Genomic DNA, 21,646 nt, shown 5'->3' with positions numbered 1-21,646 from the left:
ATAAATTATTATTTACGTATTTATCATTCCTTTACAAGGTGATCAGATATTAGGTTATGGGGGCCTAGAAAGAGCTTATTATGTTACATTATTGTTAATTTCTGGGTAAATAAAACCAAACTCCAGGAAGGGGATGGGTTTGGACTCCACTTTCTGTGTGAAGGGTGTCTGAGAGCAGGCTAGGAGAGGAAACAGAGCTTTCTCAGGGGCTGGCCCAAGACTGTGGATGAACTTCCACAGGAAATAAGGAGCACCACAAACCTCCCCACCTTTTGCTCCAAGTGCAAGGTGTATTTCTTTGACCTTGCCTTCTCTAACATAAACATATAGCAGTGGGTGTATATATATATATTTTTTTAAATCCACAAAACACTTCACTGCACACACTTCTCCTCCTGGGGAAGAGGATGAGAGAACAAACACCTGACAAATGTTAGTCACGTTGCTTAATGCTCTAGTGGGAAGCACTCGTCCTAGGGTCATGAGCACAGTACAAGAACCTAGAAAGAACAGAATAGAGGCATTTAAATACAAACTCCTTCCCATTACACAATATTACAACAACTGGCAACTCAGATATTCTCCTCTTTCACAAAAAGGACCCTCTGAATGTAAATCTCTGTTCTAGGACTACTTGTAGATTGATGTTGCTGATAACCCATTTTACCTGATGATGCTGTAGAATTATAATGTTAAGATGTTCCTCATATAATAATTAACAATATATTTGATATTATTATGCTTAGGTCTGTCTGGAATTAATTAGTAACGTTAAATACGTTTTTGTTTTTCTGTTTAATTGGTTAATTTACTGTGTTTAAAAATACATTTAAAAATATTTTAATAAAAAGATGGACCAACATTTACAAATGAAAATCACCTACTAAGGACAACTTGAAATGTGTAGTATACTATGTAAGGCTGACAATAGCTATATTCCTGTATATGTCTGAACACCCATTAACACACCCATACATTGAACATTTTTGTCTAGTCAATAGCAAAATAATCAACACTCCTCTTGTAGTGACACCAAACTCTCATCTTTGTTTCTTTCATACCAAAGCCTGATCCACCTAACCCTTACTCATGGGATAAAAGACAGGCAGGAATCAATTGCTTAAGAAGTCCTGACTATGGCTGTTGACAACTTACATTTAGAAAGGCCAATAACAACGTAAATTTAGAGTAGCCACTAGCCATCTTCTCTTCATCATTTAATTTCATAATGGGCTTAAGAAGTCTGCAGTATACATTTGCAGAATTCTTCAAATTTTAGGAAAACATTGTACCGATGTATGAAGCCAGTTACAAGTATATGATTTGTCAAATGGCTAAAACTGATTTTTTTTTATGTCAATGTTATAATTTCATGATGTGGGCCTAGGAGGTTTGCATACATAGATACATTAGCTCTGTATGTAAAGATACTTGAATTGTGGATGTCACATCAATTAGATTTGTGGTTAGACACTACACTGATAAGTGCCTTACAAAAACCTATGGAGAGATGAACACATGGAGTCTTAATGAAGAATGGAGAATGATGGTCTTTAGTATGCTGCTTGTCTACTAAGAATTTTATACAATATTTGTCATGCGGATGGTAGATAGGCATAAAGAACATTAGAGTCAGCATATCCACTTTGGAGCTGAAAGAAAAGCATTGACAGGTCAAATGAAATTGATTGTTATGGACGGATAACGTTGTTTCAAAGACCCATCTCCATTCCATCTCCCACGAAATTACTGTTAGGACAGAGTTAAAGTTGTTTTGGTGTTGCACAGCCAAAAATGCCCAGTGTATAGATGTGTATTAATCAACAGTGTGTTACAGTTGGGCAAGAGCTATATAATTAACCTTATCTGATGAATTCCAGAGTTTAATATTTGCAGTGATGAATAATATTTGAACTTACAAGTCACAACTTAACTGTTAGCTAACAAATGTTTTCTTTGGGAATGCCTATGTTTTTTGTAGTAGTAACTAATGTATCTGAAAATAGCAACAGTGATTTTTTAAAAATATAAATAACAGGATGGGGTAAGGAGACAGCAGGAGTATGTAGATCAGCAAGATGTCTCATTGGCCTCCCAATCTGTTTGTATCCATCTGTTGTCTTATTTTATTGTATGCACATTGTGGCAGTGACCAACTTTTGTTATGCGGTTTGTACAGTCTTTAATACAGGTCTGCTCAGGCCTAATTTTAAAGCCTGACCCAGCTCCAGAACAGACCTGAGCACAGCTGACCCAAATTTCACCCAAGAATATCAAGTTATTTTCAGATCTGACATGACCCTAACACTTCCCCCCAAACCTACCCCCCATACTCACGATATGTTTCTGGTCACCGCCTGCCCCTGGGGCTGGTGTGACAGCGCCTGCATGGCCCTTCCCTCCCCCCGTTGGCCATTGCTGTCACCTCACTGTGGAATGAGAGATGTTGTGACTCATTGGCAAGCTAACTCCGTAACGCACACAGCGCAGGGGGTGGCTAGCAAGAACAGGGCACGCAATTGCCACCACACCGACCTCCTGGGCAGAAAGAGAAGATCAGAGCCAACCTGAGCCTGAGAGGATTGGGTTGTTTTCAGAGCTGGCCCAATCCCTGTAGTCAGGTTGCAATGCTCTAGTGCAGTGGTTCTCAAACTGTGGGTCAGGACCCCAAAGTGGGTCGCGACCCTGTTTTAATGGGGTTGCCAGGGCTGACTTAGACCCGCTGGAGTCCAGGGCCAAAGCCCAAGCCCCACCACTGAGGTCAAAGCCCAAGGGCTTCAGCCCCAGGCAGCAGCGCTCAGGTTACAGCCCCCCTGACTGGGGCTAAAGCCCTTGGGCTTCAGCTTTGCTCCACCCAACCAGGGGCAGCGAGGCTCAGGCTTCCCCTCACCCCAGCGTAGCTTGGCTCGGGCAGGCTGAGGCTTCGGTCCCCCTTCCTGGGGTCATGCGGTAATTTTCGTTGTCTGAAGGGGGTCGCCGTGCAATGAAGTTTGAGAACCCCTGATATACAGCCTAGCACAATGTGACCCTAACTCATGAGCGGGGCCCCAAGATGCTACCAGTGGGTCTACCAGTGCCTTAAGTGTGAGGCGGGAACAAACGTATATTTTAACGACGTGTTAAGAGTGACCGGGGCTTGGTTGGGACGCCTACTCTGCGTCTGCAGTGAGCCTCAACGGACATTACGACTTAGGTCGATTTCTACCCGCCGATTCAGGCGGGTAGTGTAGACCCAGCCTCTCGGGGATCGATTTATCGCGGACGCGACAATCCATCCCCGAATCGACGCTCTTACTCCACCAGCGGAGGTGGGAGTAAGCGCCGTCGACGGGAAGCCGCAGAGGTCGATTTTGCCGCCGTCCCTACAGCGGGGTAAGTCGGCTGCGATACGTCGAATTCAGCTATGCTATTCAAGTAGCTGAATTTGCGTATCTTAAATCGACCCCCCCCCCCCGTAGTGTAGATATAGCCTAAATAAGGTGAGGAGAAGGAATGGCAAAGGCAGGGCAGCAGGCAATGCCCACCACCCCCATCAAACGCCCCTCTCAGCCCGCCGGTGTCCTTCGGGGGATCCATCCCCCCGCACGGGGCGAAGGCAGAGTCAGGCCCCTGCCCCTTGTGCCCAACATCAGCAGAGCAGCAGCAGAGCCCCGTGGCGGCCCCACAAACACCGCCCGCGCGCAGGAGCCGCTGTTTGTACAGACCCAGCCGGGAACTAACCCCCGCGGCCGCCAAGGTGCGGCGCGTGCAGCAGGCGGCCCTGGGCCGTTACCCGCGGCAGGCAGGGCCGGTTCCCGGGACCCAGGGCTGCGTCAGGCGGGAAAATGGCGGCGGCTGTGAGTGGTGGCGGCGGGGGGAGGGGGACGCAGCTCCCTCCGTCAGCGCGCGGGGCCGGGCGCCCGGGAGACCCGCAGCCAGCGCTGCCGCCGCCGCGGAGACAGGAGAGCGAGAGCGGCCCCTGCCGCCGCCGCGTCTGAACCCCGCGCCCCCGCTTCGCTGCAGCGGCCTAGGCGGAGTGGGGGGGATTCCCCCGCCGGGCGGTGCCCGCCTCCGTTAGGTTCCCTGTGGAAACCAACGGGGGGGATTTGGGCCCGCGAGCCGCTGCTGGGGCTGCGACGCCGGGCAGCCCGCGGTGCCCGCAGGTACGCGGCTTCCCAGGGGGCGCTGGTCGGGCTGCGCTGCCCCCAGCCTGCTGCCCTCAGGGCTAAGCCCCTGGTGGAGCGCTCCCCACGCCCGGGGACCCGCAAAGGAGCTGGGCGGGGAGTGAGGGAGGCTCTGAGCAGCTTGGGGTGTCAGGCTCGCCAGCCCCCCGAAGCCGAGCTGGGGTGTCCGGCCTCAATCTCCACTGGGGCCAAGCCCCAGGGCTGATTCCAGCGCCTGAAAGTGCCAGGGTTTGTGGGGGCTGTGTCCCTGGCTGGGTGGCTACTGCAGATCTTGGCAGGGCACCCACTCCTGGATGAGGAGCCTGTTGCGCTAGGTGCTGTACAAACGCAGAACAAAGAGACAGGGCCTTCCCCAAAGGACATTTGGGATGCTGCTGTGGGAGCTGAGAGGGGGGTGTGAACAGGGCCGGCTCCGGGTACCAGCGCAGCAAGCAGGTGCTTGGGGCGGCCAACGAAAGGGGCGGTACGTCCGGCTCTTCGGTGGCAATTCGGAGGCGGGTCCCTCAGTCCCTCTTGGAGAGAAGGACCTGCTGCCGAATTGCCACTGAAGAATGAAGCGGCGGCGGTAGGGCTGCTGCCGAAGTGCCACCTATTGCAGATTTCTTTTTTCCGCCGCTTGGGGTAGCAAAAGCACTGGAGCCGGCCCTGGATGTGAATGCTGGCCCTAGGACTAAGGTGTTGATGTACCCCAGGCCTTGCACTTCAACTAAAACAAACTTGTCCTTATCTTTCTTAGTTTTTAGTACAAAGGCTGTGTAATTTGTAGGTGACCCTTGATCTGACACGAGGTTTGTTTGTATGCAGATATGGAGCTGTAGTGTTAGATAACAGTCTTCCAAAATTGTCATGATCAGTTGCTAATCCAAGTACAAAATCTACTTCTGATTTTAGGGTTTTATATTGCCACCCCCTCATCATGATAGCTGAGCACCTTCTATGAACATTTCATAGCAGTAATTAAGTCCTTGGTGAACTTCATGAAGTCTCTCAGGATTAAAACTCTGCTTGGGGTAAGGGTGTGCTTATTTTTGAATTTATTTGTTTGTTTATGGTTGGTTGATCTTACTGACTAATAGTTTCATGTGATGAGAGGTGTTGAGTATTGTGGCCTGACTTGTACCAAGCAGATAACTTTTAAATAACCCCAAAGCCTTATATGACATAATTTAAAAAATTAAAATTATACAAATATAATCCTATGTTTTGCTGTGAAATATTAGAAGTAGGCATTCATCCACCTCACCCTTTCAGCCTCTCCAAGAAATTTAAAGCTGCACTTAACGATCTAAGCCCTGTAGAGGAAGGATGGTCTCATACATAGGGCACTAGCTTGGGAGAATAGGGTTCATGTCCTGACTCCACCAATAACTTCCTATGTGACTTTGGTCAAGTCTCTTTGTGCCTCTGTTCTCCATCGGTAAAATAACACAAGGATAACACATATCTACCTCAGGGGGATATTGTGAGGATAAACACGTTAAAAGATTTAATGGTGTTCAGATACTATTGGGTAATGGGGATGATATAAGCAACTGAGAAATATAGGTGAAGAACTACCCTGGTTATGTCCGATTGTTGTTGTTTGTATTGTAGTAGTACCTAGGAGCCCATTATGCTAGTACAAACTGAACAAAAAGCTGCAACCCCCCCCAAGATCTTACAATCAAAGTATAAGACAAGGGACAACAGATGGATATAGGTTGGGGGAGTACAAGGAAACATTGAGACAATATTGATGAGTATGATAGGCAGTGGTATTAGCACTTCAGTGGCCTACCTATTGTCAGTGTTTTTGTAGGCATCCCAGCAAAGGACACTAATGAGGTAGCTTTGCAGCTATTTTGTGGGATGCTTCTCCCAGATGAGGGACAGCATGGAAGAAAACACAATGGTGCTTGTTTGACAGTTTAACAAATTACATCATGGGCTGATCAGAGGTGGAAGTTGATGCTTCAATAATGAAAGAGAGAAAATAGGTAGGTTGGAGTTAGGCCATGAAGGGCTTTGAAAGTGAAGAAAGGTAGCTTATGTTTGATGTGACTGTTGTCACCCAGGCCAGCGGGGTAACCAGGCAATGTGGTCAGCCTAGAACTGTCCACATACTTTAGAAATGCAAACTAAGGGTAGATCCTGCGAACAGTTACTTTTGCTGGGACTTGTGCAGAGGTAACTATATGTACGTAACCTCCTGTTTGAAGATTTGGCACCAACATATTTATCAATTCAGAGGTGATAGATATTTAAGATTACATGGTTTCCCATATTTGTTGGGCTTAAGTCTCTGATTTCTCTTATAAATTTGTTTATTGTTTTTTTATAGTGCCTTACAATGTTTCTGTTTTGCATTGCACTCAGGTAGGAGGACTGTGTTGTTTATACACATAGATTTTAAATTTTATGCAAGTATGTCTATTATTTATGCAGACCTTGTAGTGGAAATAAGTTTATTTAACAAATAAAACACTGTTAAATATGTTTTATTGGTTAATATTTTGTTTATGTTTTAGCAAATATATACTTAGAAACAAGAATGCAGAATAAACTTGAAAAAAATAATAACACTGTGGGAAAATAGTAAAATCACAGCTGCCAGGGAAACTTTATTTAAAAAAAAAAAAAGTAAAACTTTACCTTTGATTTATGTTTCCTTTAAAACTGAATTTCTCTCCTTTACATGCCCCCACAATTTTTCAGATATCAAACTCTTTTTAACCTGGCACTGTTGACACACAGCTTTAAAACATGCTATTTAATTTTATTTATAAAGTTCCAGTGATTTCTGAGCAAGCTTAGGATGTCCTTTTTTTTTTAATGTACTTTTTGAACCTTTTTACTAGGGTGTGTCCATATTGCATTTACAAACTGTAGAACTGTTTGTAATGAATGCCCTATCCAATATCTGTATGATTGGCAGTATTTTCACATTACATTTTAGTTGCTTTCAGGCATGATTGCTGTTTTCACCTCAGTTGCAAGAGAATGCAAGTAACACCACAACATGCAAAGTTACAACAGAAGAAAGAAATGTACAGTACTATGTAGAGAGTGCTCTGTGTTATAAGGGCAGCAGATCAACAGTACCTCATGGCTCTACATTTTATTACTGAGTATTATGTCTTGATTTAGCCTAATATCTTTTAGAGAAAATGCCAATTATTGGCCAGTAACACCAATTTAGAGTATCTTGGTGCCTCTCATTTCCATTATTTCTGACGGAATGTTGTGATACCCAGTGTAGGCTTGCAGACCATGTGACTGTTTCCTTGGTGAATGTAAACTGTACATTGTTCACTAAAGCACTTACAAGTACTAAATATAGTAATGAGAGGATACATGTCAGTGGCCTTAGCACATTTGTTTCTCACTACACCTGTAGTGCTGTTAAAAATGGGGTGCAGTTTACTTGTCAGATAGAAGGTAACTAGTATAAAACGCTTTCTGCATTAAATCGTCTAGCTACATCCACAGGTACTTTATTTAAAACAAAACTAGTGAGTCGCTACACAGTAGTTTTTTCTGAGTCCTGTTCTCTATCCAGGCCCTCAGACTGAGTACTCCCATCTGTTGCCTCTAGATCCTTGCTTCTGTGATCAGAAAGAGAGCAAAACATACATTTATATCATTATGTTTGTAGAGTACAAAGATACTCTCCATTAAGTTTCCCTACCCCTTGAGTAATCATTCCTTTTGGAGGTCTACCTACATTCACAGTTGGCCCTGAAAAAATCCAAATGGAAGCAACAACCCTGTAAATGGTTTGCTGGACTTGCTCATTCATATAATTAACAAACATATGCTGAATACATGTTGTGCCTGTTACAATTAGGTCTTCAATTTTTTTCTCCCGCATTGCAGATGGGGACGTGGGTATGTCAGCCAATAGCATTCATTGTCTACTTATTAAATTTTCAAACAAGCACCTTGTGCATTCTCCCATGCTGTCCCTCTCTGTTGCATGGAGCGCCCCATAAACATCTACAAAGCTACCTCATTGTACTCCTTAAAACTCTTGTTGTCAGTGTTTTTGTAGGGATGGCAAACAATTAGGCTAGTGGTGTGCTGAGGCCACTGTCCATCATGCTGACCAATTTTGTCGCATTGTTTACTTGTACTTCCCCATCTGTCTCTTATCTTATACTTTGATTGCAGGCTCTTCGGGCAAGAGCCATCTTTTTGTTCTATGTTTATGAAGTGCTGAGCACAACTGGGTCCTGGTCAATGAGTAGGGCTCCTAAGTATCAGGGTAACTGAAAAGGGCTTTGATGTCTGTCTGTCTCTCTCTCTCTCTCTCTCTCTCTCTCATATATACATATACATATACATATATATATATATATATACACAGTTAAGATGTTATATGTTTGATCTAGACCAGGGGTCTCGGCAACCTGCGGCACGCGTGCCAAAGGCGGCACGCGGGCTGATTTTTAGTGGCACGCTGCTGGCAGCCAGGGTTCTGGCCGCCGGCCCCACTAAGCCCGCTACCGGCTTGGATTATGGAACCCCAGACCAGCAGCGGGATGAGCCTCTCAGCCCACTGCCCTCTGGGGTCCTGGCCACAAGCCCCTTGCCAGCTGGGGTCCCAGCCGCTGGCCCTCCTCAGCCCGCTGCTGGCCTGGATGGACAGAACCCGAGCTGGCAGCGGGTTGAGCAGAGCCGGCAGCCAGGACCCTGTGGCGGACAGAACCCCAGACCGGCAGCAGGATGAGCGGCCCAGCCCGCTGCCGGTCTGGGGTTCCATCTGCCGCCCGCGCTGCCGGTCTGGCATGCGAAACCTTAAACTGGCAAGCGAAACCTTAAATTAATGAAGACTTTGCACACCACTTCCCAAAGGTTGCCGACCCCTGATCTAGACAGCCCTAATTTTACAAGGAACTCGATGTGGAACCTCTGTACGCGTGTGGGTCCTCACTGAAATCGATGGGGTTCCTCCTGGACGTGGGTGGCCTCCAAGTTGGAAGTCCTTGGGGGATCGAGGCTTAAATCATAAGTTGGAATGGGGCTAGATGTAAATTTCAATTCTAGACAAGTGCTCTGTCGTGAGGGTAAACAATTCATTTTATTAACTCCAAAGAGTAGAGGCCATGTTAAATTAGCCCTATAATTCTTCACATAAGTTCTGCAATGGTCAGTATATTCTGTATTTTAAAATATGTTGTAAATTTTTTCCCATTTTAACAGTTTACTTATAGTCCTTAAAGTTCAGTGCATTCTGCAAGTAGGATAGAAGATGTCTACTGAAATTAACAACATGAGAATTCCATATGATTTTACAAATGAAAACAGGACAAAACAATTATCTTTATTGCCTACTTGTGAAGTTTTGAATGTGGCATTTAGTAACACTACCTTATTTTTCTTTATCTGCTGTTGTTGTGCTACAGGGAAGATGGGACTCATCCAAGTTTCCTGAGTAATAAGAATGGGTCCAGATGTACCTCTCCTGAATGATTACAAACAGGAGTTCTTCTTGAAGCGCTTTCCACAGACTGTTTTGGGTGGTCCCCGATTTAAATTGGGCTATTGTGCGCCTCCTTACATATATGTGAATCAGATCATTCTTTTCCTGACACCATGGGTTTTGGGAGGAGTAGGAACACTTTTGTATCAGTTAGACATTATGAAAGACTATTACACTGCAGCACTTTCAGGAGGACTGATGCTTGTTACAGCACTTATTCTCCAGATGACAAATCTGTATGCAAGACAGAAAACAGTGACAGTAGAAAGAATGCAAATTCAGAATACCCTAAGGGATGAAGATGAGTATGAATTTTCCAGCTGTGTGGGTTCAGAGACAGTTAAATTTATTATTCCAGGCAAGAAATATATAGTCAACACTGTTTTTCATTCCTTTCTTGCTGGGGTAATGTGTGGGTTGGGAACTTGGTATTTGCTGCCAAACAGAATAACCTTGCTGTATAGTAACATTGGAGGAACTGTTGTGATCTTTGTGTTTGGATGGGTAACTATTTGTATAGGAGAATATTCTTTAATCATAAACACAGCTACAGAGACAGCTACTTTTCAAGCACTGGATACTTATGAAATTACTGCTCTGATGAGACCGTTCTATATTTTTGTCTTTATTGCAGTGGATCTTGCACACAGGTAAACTTCTATAATGTTTATATAACTGTAATGTTGGCTTATGTATGCAGTTTGTTGGTAGATGCTATGAAATAACTTTCCTGAAAGATTTGTATTAGAGATGTCAGTCAGTTGGAAAAATATACAATAGAACTTAATGCTTTTATTTTGCCTTTATAGAAAATTAAGAACTTAATAGCTTTCAAGAAAAGTTAGGTGGGAGACTGAGAAGTTATAAGGTTAGCATAGTTGGTCACCCTCAGTCTTAAATTCAGTACTATTGGAAGTAACTGTTTGCCTCACTGTCCTTTTAAGGATCAGTTATCAAGCAATATATTTTTACAGCTTTTAAATGTCTTAAAATAATTTATACCAAATACAGTACTTTTAAATTAGAGATAGGCCTGATTTGAAATTATAGATCCGAACACTGAACTTCAGAAACATTTAGATCTGGATTCAATCTTTGGGCTTCTAGTTGTTGTCAGTCTGATAATGTCCAGGCATTAATTTAAGTATATTTAAAAAAACCAAACATACAAAAATAAAGTCTGACTATATTCTGACATTTGAATATGGGATACAGAACTTTTATACTTCTGGATTTATCGTGTGTGTTAAACTTGAACTGCATCTATACATACGGTATCTTCCTTTCATAGGAGTCAAATACATTTCCTTTTTCATCCAGGTTTACTGTTAACATACCAGTTTTAGAACAGACAAACCAGATTTTGCACATCATATTTCTGTTTTTGCCATTTTTATGGGCATTGGGGATTCTGCCCCCACTTGATGCACTTTTTCTATGGGGAATGGAACAAGTGTTGGAGTTTGGCCTAGGAGGTTCACCCATGTCAAGTAATACAAGGTAAATTTTATTGACATAATGATCAAATATAACATTGTAGTTTATAACCTATTTTCTTTTCATTCAAATCTTTTTTTTTTTTTCCTTTTCAGGTTGTTAGTAATGTTTCTCATTTCTGCTGGAACAGCTATAGCGTCATATTTCATTCCCAGCACTGTTGGTGTGGTCCTCTTCATGACTGGATTTGGGTTCATACTCAGTCTTAACCTAAGTGAGATTGGTCTAGCCTTCAAGCACACCATGATCAGCCATTTAGCTTCCAACAAGTCTAAGTCCAGTGGTCCTAGGATACACTTTGTGTGGAGGGAATTCTTTTTCTATTTGACTGTCTTGACATTGGCTCTCATAGAAGCTAGCTTGCTGCATCACTTTGCTGGTTTTTCAGCATTTTCCAAAGCCAGTCCCCAGGCTATCGTGAGTTACATTCTGATCATATTACTTATAGTTCTGTGGATTCTTAGAGAGATTCAGGGAGTGTACTTGTTTGGAATCTTCCGAAACCCTTTTTATCCAAAGGATGTCAGGACTGTGACGGTGTTCATGGAGACGCAAAGAAGGCTTATGAAAATTGGTGTTGTCAGAAGGATTTTACTAACACTAGGTAGGAATTCCTTCTATATACTATATGTAAGAGGATTAAAACATGGCAATAACATTTCTCTATGCAAGTTAAAATGTATGTGCTAAGAAGATTTAAATGGCTTAAAGTTTTCATTGAAGTTTTACTTTTAGCCTTGTATGCACAATTAATGGATTCAGATTTTCAGAAGTGACTAGTGATCTAGGGTGCATGAATTTTAGGATGCTCAATTTGAGGGACTGACTTTCAGAGTGTGGGTGCTCCATGCTTTCTGAAAACCAGCCCCTTTTAAGGAGTGTAGGTTTGGAACCCAAAAATCACTGGTCACTTTTTTGAAAATCTTTGCTGTAACTTTGATAAAATAGTTCTAAAAGAAAACTGTTTTGACCCTGGAAGTCAGTCAAAATATTTGTTACTTGCAACTTCCTAATTAAAGGTCTAATCCTACTTCCATTGAAGTCAATAGCACATTTTCCACTCTCTTCTATGGAACCAAAATTTGGCCCAGATTGAGTTTGTTTGTGTTGATCTACCAGTTTTGGGACATCATCCTGCAGTGTTTATTCACACGTTTCACTCATTTGAGTATTCCCATTAACTTCAGAGAGACTAATCACAAGTTAAGCATGGGCGTAAGTGCTTGCAGGAATGGGCCCTTTGTGTTAAAATGCCACCTAATTCTAACCTTTTTTTTTTTTTTTTGAGGGGGATAGGGAAGTTCACGAAAAAAATTACTGGTTTAGTAGTGGCAATTCCCAGTCACAAACTAAGATTTCCATTCTGCAGTGAGCTCACTGCAGGATCTGGAGCCAATTTATGGACTTTGGTAGACATTGCAAAGAAAAAACATTGATGTTTCTCTCGTGTTTTCTTTTTTTTTTAATTGCAGTGTCTCCATTTGCTATGATAGCATTTCTTTCATTAGACAGTTCCCTACAAAGTCTTCATTCAGTATCTATTTGCATTGGATTCACAAGAACCTTTAGAATGGTAATTTTTAATTTTTTCTAATTTATTACCTTGTAGAAATTTTTCCAAAAGAAATAAGAAGTGACTTGGAAGAAATACTCCAGGTCAAGAAGAGGGAGAAGGGGCAGATGCTTGGTACAACAAATAATCAGTCTCTGTTTTAGGTTTGGCAAAATACAGAGAATGCCCTGTTGGAGATGGTGATTGTATCGATAGTGCAGATGTTGCTATTTAATACAGATGTGTGGTGGAACAGAAGCCTTGATACAGGAATCAGACTCTTACTGGTAATCCTAATTTTAATTAAGCAGCTAGATATTGCATCCTATTCTTTTCTTGCCCACTTCTTCCAAAATTAGGGCTCAGGGCTTATGGCTATGGAGACGGAAACTCTGTAGACATGGATTTTCTCTTGGTTTAATAATTAATGTTAAGTGTACTAAATAAAACTATGTAAACCTGAAAGAGCTCTAGCAATGCTGAATGTGACCAGATACCTAAGAAAAATATTTGATTATTGTATGTATCTCAACAGGCTGGTGTCATTCGGGATCGATTACTTCAGTTGATCTCAAAACTGCAGTTTGCTGTAGCTGTTCTCGTGACATCATGGACAGAGAAAAAGCAACGTCGGAAATCTACTGCCACCTTAATAACACTCAACATTGTTTTCTTCCCAATTGTATTGGCCTTCATAGCTGTCTCTGCACTACTTTCTTCCCCCATGCTGCCGCTCTTCACTCTACCAATATTTTTGATTGGGTTTCCTAGACCTATCCGAAGCTGGCCTGGACCTGTGGGTGCAACAGCATGCGTTTGTTCAGATACCATGTACTACCAGCAGGTGGTTCCAAGTTTGGCTGCTGCACTGCAGTCTGCACTAGCATCTGGTAGTCTAGGTAGGTAAACTGTAGCTGTATAAAATAATTTGCAGCTAATATAGTTAAATTCTTTAATCTGTGTAGCCTCTATTGGAGAACATTGTGATTTGCAACCTCTACGTTAAATAAATGCGCTTACTACCTAGATTAAAACTTACAGTGCAGTGTTTCAGGGCTTATTCAGCTAAGAAAAAAATGGGTGGTTTCTGACCTTGCTGTATTCTCTTAATAGAGAATGCTATGATTTAATACAATGACACAGTGGTGGCAAAACTATGTTGCACTTGGCATTCCTTATATTGAACAAGAGAGGATGTCTTTCTAAAAGATCTACCTAGGCTTAACTGAAATCTGTGGGCTTAATATATGAACCACTAGGTAAAATTCTGTGGCCTATGTTATGTAGGAATGAGGCTAGAGGATCATAACGGTCCCTTCTGGCCTTACAATTTTACCAACGATTGTGGCATGTATTTATTTATACTAAAAGAAAACAAAAACCACGATTTTTTTCTCCGCCAAACGTAATTGCTGAAATTGCAAGAAATTTTGAGAAACACTTGGCACACATAACCAGAATAATCAAGAGCATGTTGCCCCACTGATAAGTTATTAGTATTTACTTTTGCTGTCTTACACTAATGGCTAGTAAGGGAGGCATCTTAACACTCAAAGGTAATTGAATCTAACTTCATTCACTCTTTCTCGGATGAAGAGATAAATGCAGAAACTTTTGTCAACGGCCCTATGCGATGGTTTTGGTACGAGGGCTGAAGAGACTTAAAGTAATTATCGGAAGCTTCCCCACAAAAGGAGAATCCCCTCTCGCAGTTCACTCAGCCAGTAAATAAGAGAACATCTTCCTTATTGCTACTACGAAAGTGCAGTGTTGTGGCACTCATGCCTCAGATTCAATATTTTTTTAAAAATAGAAAAAATTACATGCTTTTTAAAGGGATAATCTTTGAATGGACATCTCCAGGCAAGAGATCATGTCAGGATCTCAGATCATTTAAACATGAAGCGACAATGCTTCTATTGCCACTATTTTAATTTAAAATAAAAGTCTAAACTACAGAGAGGATTTTTAGTAGCTTTGACAGCCCAAATTTTAAAATAATCTTTGCAAAAATGGTAGCAAGAAAGTGCACTTTATTAGCACAGTAGAATATAAGGTTATTTTTAATTTTAACTATAACCTAATGGCTGGTTTTACTGATTTGTATTTTACAACATTCTGAAACTAAAATTCACTGTACGAGTCAAAGATGATTTGAACGGGAGTGAGGATGCAAATGAGCAATGTACTGGCAGCAAACAAGCATTGTCCAGTTTTGGAATATCACAGATGTGTTGGAGAAGTGACAGCTGACTGTAATCTAAGGCCTGAATTAAGGAAATCAGTTAGATAGCAAGTTTACCATCATCCTCTTAGATCTAAACAGAGAGTAGAGGAAAGCAATGTGATGTTTCTGTGGGAGGGAGAGCAATCTACTGGCTAAAGCAGTGAGCTTGACTTCAGGATTTTTAAGAGCTAGCATTGCCACTAACTTGACATGTGCAAGTCATTTATGCCTTAATTTTCAAATGCCTACTAATTTTGGTTGCCTCGGGTTTTTTTGAGGTACCCAGTTTGATATCTAGGGCCTGATTTTTCTTCCTAGTGGTGCTGAGGAACAGCAGATTCCATTGGAGCTGTGGGTGCTTAGTACCTCTGAAAATTAGTCTGTTAGAGTTTCATGTGGGACATCCAAAAATGGGTACACTTGCAAAATTTAGGCCTTAACATCTGCTTAAGCATCTGTAAAGCAGGCATGATAATACCTCACAGGTGGATTGAGGTTTAATTGATATTTATAAAGCATTTTGAGATCCTTAAATAAAAATGCCATAGAATCACAGCTTATTATTATTAAAACTATAATAAATCAGTGCTTGGGGACTGTGGTGACAGGCACTTTAGAAAAGTCTTAAATAGATAAAGGATGACTTAAGCATTCCCAAACTCTCTTACGAATCAGGTAATTTAGACAAAAATGCAATTGTCTTGCAGAAGTTTTTCCCTTCCAATTAGTAAGTAATGATCAGCTATGGAGGTGGTGTATTACAAAAGCATGTCTTAATGGTTCTTGGATGCACGTTTATTAATTTAGAAATTGGGAGCCCATGTATGAAGTCTTACTCGGTTATTGTTCTCTTCTTCACTCTCCGCTAACAAAAATATGATGTACGACAGTGATTAGAGACTCATAGCGATGAGGGCTAATATGGGGTCTGTTGGCTGGAAGACTGTTCTTTTTTAACATTTTAATTCCGCAGTCATACACGTGTGGAACTCCGGTTGATATCCGTGGGCGTGCTATGCAGGGAACGACTGCCAAAAAGAACTCTTTTAAATGTTTAGTTATTCTGTTGAACAGTGCTCCTTGAATTACACAATTTAGTTTCTTCCTCCTCCTCTTCCCTGCAGCCTGACCCTCTGCTGCTGGGGGAGTCTCTGAATTCCCTTTTGTGTACAAACTGATTTTTCACAAAAGCAAGAAATCATAGGAGCTTTCTATTGGCTGAGAAATGCTGGATATGACTCCTTCCAGAACTCATTGCTGCTGCAAAAAAACATTGTGAATTAATGAAAAAAGTTGCAAGGCATGCCTTCCTCTGTCTAATCTTCAGGATACAGGGAGTAATAGAAGAAACATGATCCTACATTTTAAGAAGTCTGCCCCCTTTCCTGTATTTCTCTCTCATCCCATTCCCACCTTCCTTTTGGAGTATTTTAAGTACCTTGCACTCCTTTGCTGTTTCTCACTTATTTTATCTGTGGCTCCCTCTGTCTTCATGCCCCACAGTTCTGTTTCTTGCTCTGCCCGAGACTCAACTGTGTGATCTTGGACCAAGCCACTTACTTCATTTGCCTGTTGTAAAGAGGTTAACATCTCATAAGGTTGTCATGACGCTGAATTAATGTTTGGAAAGCACTTTGAGATGCTCTGCTGAACGGTTCTATAGATGTGCATTGTAGTAGTATTATACAGCTTATGTATATAGGTAACCCTGTAGGCAAGAAAATTAACTTCGTTTCCACTAAGTTTTCCCAGCTTGCCCTTATCATTTCTGTTTACACTACCTAAGTGTTTCAGAATGTACTGTTGTCATTGTTCTGGACACAGTATTTGGATCCAGATTTGCACCTTACTTGCTTTGGTTTCTATTCTTGACCTGACACAAGGTAGTTTAATATAAGCAGCAGTCCATAATCTAAGTAAAGTTGTGGACGCTAATGCACAAAGGCTCAATCTATACCGAAGAAAGTATGGCAAAAAGCAGTGCTTGGCAAGCTCTCTGTGTACACAAATTCACCAAATATTTCAAGATGTTTTACAAGTTCTGGTTGTAACATCGAGGAATAGGTCTCCAGCTCAAACAGTGTAGTCTACAGTAGTTCCTTCATATTGCAAGAGGAAACCACAAGCATTGCAGCTGCCTTAGTTCTGCTGGCCATTCTAACCCCATTCACAAGGCAATGCCTCATACTGGCAAATTGCCCCCAAGCTCCAGCTAGTAACGGTTGCGGGCATTATGGGATATGTACATCAAGAAGCCAGGAATTCACTGAAGCAACACCTGTGCTGTGCTTGGCCAACCCAGACTGGTTCTGGCAGGATCATTGTTGCTGTGTAAATGTGCTTGGCTGTTGCAAGGACATCGCAGGCCACAAACTATTTCATACAGAATCCAACAGTAAAAGTTAACTTTTTCTGCATCTTTTTTAGGTCTGTCTTTACCTGGATCACACTACTTGTGCCGTTTTCAGGACAGACTGATGTGGATATTAGTACTAGAAAGAGGCTTCACATACTGCTGTGTTAATATTAAGGTGAATATTTACTGAAAACTTACCTAGTCATGTTTTGGGGAAACACACATTTGTTTTTGTGTAACTTCCTGTAATAGCACAAATAACACATTACATAAGGTTAATATATTCTGTGTGTGTAGCTAATTTAGTTTTGCAACTGATAGGATCTTTTGTGTTGCACCATTAAGTCCGTAATAATACATTTGAAACAATCTGAAGCACATAAGCAAGTTATGACTTAAAAGAAGTTGGGGGATGGGGGGGCTACTAGATTAGCAAGTACAGAAGTACTGTGTCACTCGTCCTGTGGCTCAAGACATTTTTTGTAAAAACAACCGTATACGGTTGATCTGTAAGGGGCAAAGGTAACATGGCAAATAAAATGCAAGGTTCTAAAGAAAGTTCAGATTTATCGTGTCTGTATTTAATGTCTGTAGTCCATCTTAGATTGTATGATGGGTGCTATATAAAAAAAAAACCCTTAGCTTCATTGATGCCAGAAATATTAGGAATGGAAGTGTGTCTTCAATTGCTGGGAATAATTTTTAATACAAGAAAATAGCATTTGTTAGCATTACTTATTCGGCCAAAGAGCAAAGATGACTTGTTTCCATTTGTGCTATAGGGGCTAGAATTGCAGGAAACTTCCTGCCACACTGCTGAAGCACACAGAGTGGATGAAGTTTTTGAAATGGCCTTTGAACACCAGGAGCATGCAGAGACTTTCTCTCTCAATCATCATTTTGGAAATATTTTAACCCCTTGTACTGCTCTACCTGTGAGACTGTATTCTGATGCCAGGAATGTCTTGTCTGGAATCATTGATTCACATGAGAACTTAAAGCAACTGAAAGATGATTTCCTTAAAGTGCTTGTATGGATACTTGTCCAGTATTGCTATAAAAAATCAAAAATGTGCGAGAAGCTGGACAAAACAACCAAGAACAAAGAAGGGTCATTTCCATTAACCCAGCCCAAAGCATTTGACAATGCAGTAGAAAAACCCAGGCCCATAAAGGATGAAGATAGCTTTAGTGTAGATACAATTGCGGATTGGACCGATGATAGTGATCTTTTTGATCTTGACCCCAGCAAAACAAGAGAAAGAAAAGAAACCAAGCCATTGGAAGCTGCACAAAGAACACTTTTGTCTGTTCCAGGGTCAGTAGAAATGGAGAGTGCAGTTGGTGCTCTGCAAGAGACCGCACCTGAAGATAAACTCTACAAAGCTGTTGTGCTTGGACTCCCTGCTGTAGACAAAGGAAAGAAGCAGGAAGTTGTACGCTTACCTTTAGTTGAATTTAGCTGCTCCTACTCTGAGTTGCTAAGCATACCTGAAGAGTGGAGAACTGCACCCATACCTACTTCCAAACTCAATGAGATGAGGCAGAGGTTTCCAGAAGACTGGTACCATTTTGTTTTGAGTCAACTGGATTTTTTTCATTTGAAAGAAAAACCTTCCAATTTACTTGAAGACATTACTAAAGACAAAGCTTTGAAAGAGTTGTACGTCCATGGTGTATTGTCTTGTTGCTTTGGTTTGTTTGGACTAGACAATACAGTTCCTGCTCCTAGTCATGTATTTAGAGCGTACACTGGTGGCATTCCCTGGTGTGTTGGTTTGGATTGGCTAACTGGAAAACCAGAGCTGTTCCAACTAGCACTGAAAGCATTCAGGTAAAAAGCCATGCGTATTATAAAACATAGCATAACGCTGTCGGAAGAGAGCATTTGTGCTTTCAGAGTTGGCTTTAAACTATATGTAGTGAAGAGATATTTGCTATCTAAATGACAGTAAGTCACCATATTCATTGCCAAATAGTATAGCAAATTAGTTCTGAAATTAAATATTTTGCATTTTCCATGATCAGTCCATAGTGCCAATGTTTGAGCTAACTGAAACAACTATATAACAACCTGTAAGTGGGTTATCATAGCTACATTGCTATTGATAAGTGCTTTGTCCCTCTCTCTGAAGTGTATACTTACTCTAGGCATTCTGTTATGCATCTTTCAGATATACGTTTAAGCTCATGGTTGACAAAGCAAGCCTGGGTCCAGTAGAGAACTTCAAAGAGCTGATTAACTATCTGGAAGAATATGAAAGTGACTGGTACATTGGTTTAGTATCAGATATTGAGTGGCAACAAGCAGTTTTACAGGAAAAGCCGTATCTTTTTTCTTTGGGACATGATCCTAACATGGTAAGGGGAGGAAAAAAAATGCAACATTAATGTATTTTTTTCCACTGCTCATTATTTTAATGTGTGTCTTACTTCCAAGACTTTACAGAGAACTTTACAAAGAACAAGTGAATGCTTGACAAAATTTGGCATTAGTACTGCTGGAAATTGCTAGACAGCTGTTCTGCAAATGCAGCAGCATTTGTTAACTATGACATGGGATATTCAAGCATTCAGCCATCAAAGATTCAACAGTTCTAGTTAATTATATGCAACAGCATAGTCTAGAGGCCTATACGCCTTTCATCTTACACTAAATATTGGGAAGGGACCAGTGCATGTGACATTATTTGGTTCAAGGAACTGCAGTGTTGAAAGTCTCACTTGTTAAATTGCAGTCTCCACAGTTTCACCTGTTGAAATTATGGAAGAGGCAGTTTTAAAAAGACAGTACCCAGAATGATGCTAACTATTCCCTTTCTGCTCTGTAACTGAAACATTTATATTTGTCTGATTCTATTAGATAGTGTACTGAAAATTAAATGTTTTTTCTTTCAAAGGGAGTTTACACTGGCAGAGTGCTTACCCTTCAGGAATTGTTAGTGCAGGTTGGGAAGCTCAACAACGAAGCTGTCCGAGGTCAATGGGCAAATCTTTCATGGGAGCTGCTGTATGCTACCAATGATGATGAAGAACGCTACAGTATACAAGCTCACCCAGTCCTTCTGAGAAACCTTACTGTTCAAGCAGCAGACCCACCGCTTGGCTACCCTGTTTATTCATCTGCATCTCTCCATGTGCCTTTGTTGTAAGGTGTTTCTTTTTGTATTTCCTATCTGTAAGTAGGAAACCAAGCACTAATGCTGCATTTGTCTAACTAGAAATATGAAGATCTCATTGAGTGGCATTGGATGGCAGTTGCCAAACCAAGGAAACCTAATTTGCACAGAAAGGGTGCTAGCTGGAGGCAAGAACTTTAGAATCTGTTTTTTCACTGCTGGAACTACCCAAACCCCTTTCCCTGTGTGGCTGCCACACATGTCTTGATCTCCACTTCAGAGAAGAGAGACTTAGCTCTGGCCACTAACTGTTGTTGGTGCTTTTTTTTTTTAAATAGCTTGACAGGTGACTTGCATTCGTGGGCAGGTCACAGCTCATTGTAGTATAGTGAACTGTAGAATTGGTAACCAAAGTGTACATATGAATATTTATATGAAATTTTTATTCTGATCATTTTATATATTGATGTATTTTGATTTTTTTAGAACTTGTTATAATGTATAACTTCAAATCATTTTATTTAATGTGTATTACCAGCTGCCCTTTCACAAAGGAAGCCTTGGAGTGTTTCTATAGAAGTGCACACTAGCTATTCCAGGCTTTCCCCTCCTCCAGTGTAAACAAACCATTATAGAGGCTGTATGTAGGCAGGGGGGTACTTCAGGATGCAGGTGGGCTCCCCCTTGCAGTCTTCCCGCAGCTCCCTCCCAATTCCACCCCCAGCTTTTGCCCCGTGGAGGGCAACAGGGCACTGGACTTCAGCTGGACAATCTAGGTGTGTAAAGCTATTACACTTGAACTTGTTTGACTGCCCAAGCCCTTCAGCAGGGCAGTCAGACTCCTCCACTTTCCTATGTACTAATAGGAAGGAGATCTTCTAGCAGGAGTTAGTCCTTGCTGACTTGGTGTCCAAGACAGCTGAGACATTTAGAACTATTGACCCTGACTACCTGAGCAGAACTCTACTAAAAAGAGAGAGGGCTCAGTTGACAACTACTTCTCCCCTATGTAGAGAGGGGAAGTGCCTTCCCCTAAACAATGCAGGGCTAACGGGAAAGCCACAAGCCTGCTGCATCCCCTCCCATCCAAACTGATTAGATGTGTGCACAAGTTATCCAGCCCCAGTGCTGCCCTTCTCGAGTAGCCCTCACAAGCAATAAACACTATTTTCCCCCTTCGTAGCTTGGTTGATATTGGTCCTGAATGTCAGCCCAGGGTGCAACCAGCTTATGGGGCATGGGGCTTTCAGGCTCCAGGAAGGGAAGAATCT

The 21,646-nt window shown here is 41.8% G+C and overlaps 1 protein-coding gene across 2 annotated transcripts; it reads left to right on the top strand.

Moving 5' to 3' along the window:
* Positions 1–3,698: 3,698 nt before the first annotated feature.
* PCNX4 (pecanex 4) lies at positions 3,699–21,553 on the top strand. Of its 2 annotated transcripts, none has more exons than XM_054027267.1 (12): positions 3,699–3,836; positions 5,055–5,173; positions 9,548–10,274; positions 10,945–11,124; positions 11,217–11,725; positions 12,594–12,694; positions 12,838–12,960; positions 13,209–13,572; positions 17,328–17,431; positions 18,039–19,090; positions 19,431–19,617; positions 20,157–21,553. In XM_054027267.1, the coding sequence occupies exons 3-12, from the start codon at positions 9,586–9,588 to the stop codon at positions 20,406–20,408; spliced, it is 3,561 nt and encodes a 1,186-aa protein (XP_053883242.1). In that variant the 5' UTR covers positions 3,699–3,836; positions 5,055–5,173; positions 9,548–9,585; the 3' UTR covers positions 20,409–21,553. The 2 variants fall into 2 exon arrangements, with proteins under 2 accessions (XP_053883242.1, XP_053883241.1); XM_054027266.1 differs by lacking the exon at positions 3,699–3,836 and adding an exon at positions 3,879–4,142.
* Positions 21,554–21,646: the final 93 nt, after the last annotated feature.

This window comes from Malaclemys terrapin, chromosome 4 (genome assembly GCF_027887155.1).
Source record: "Malaclemys terrapin pileata isolate rMalTer1 chromosome 4, rMalTer1.hap1, whole genome shotgun sequence".
Classification (NCBI taxonomy): Eukaryota; Metazoa; Chordata; order Testudines; family Emydidae; genus Malaclemys; species Malaclemys terrapin.
This window is presented reverse-complemented; position numbering and strand designations above follow the sequence as displayed.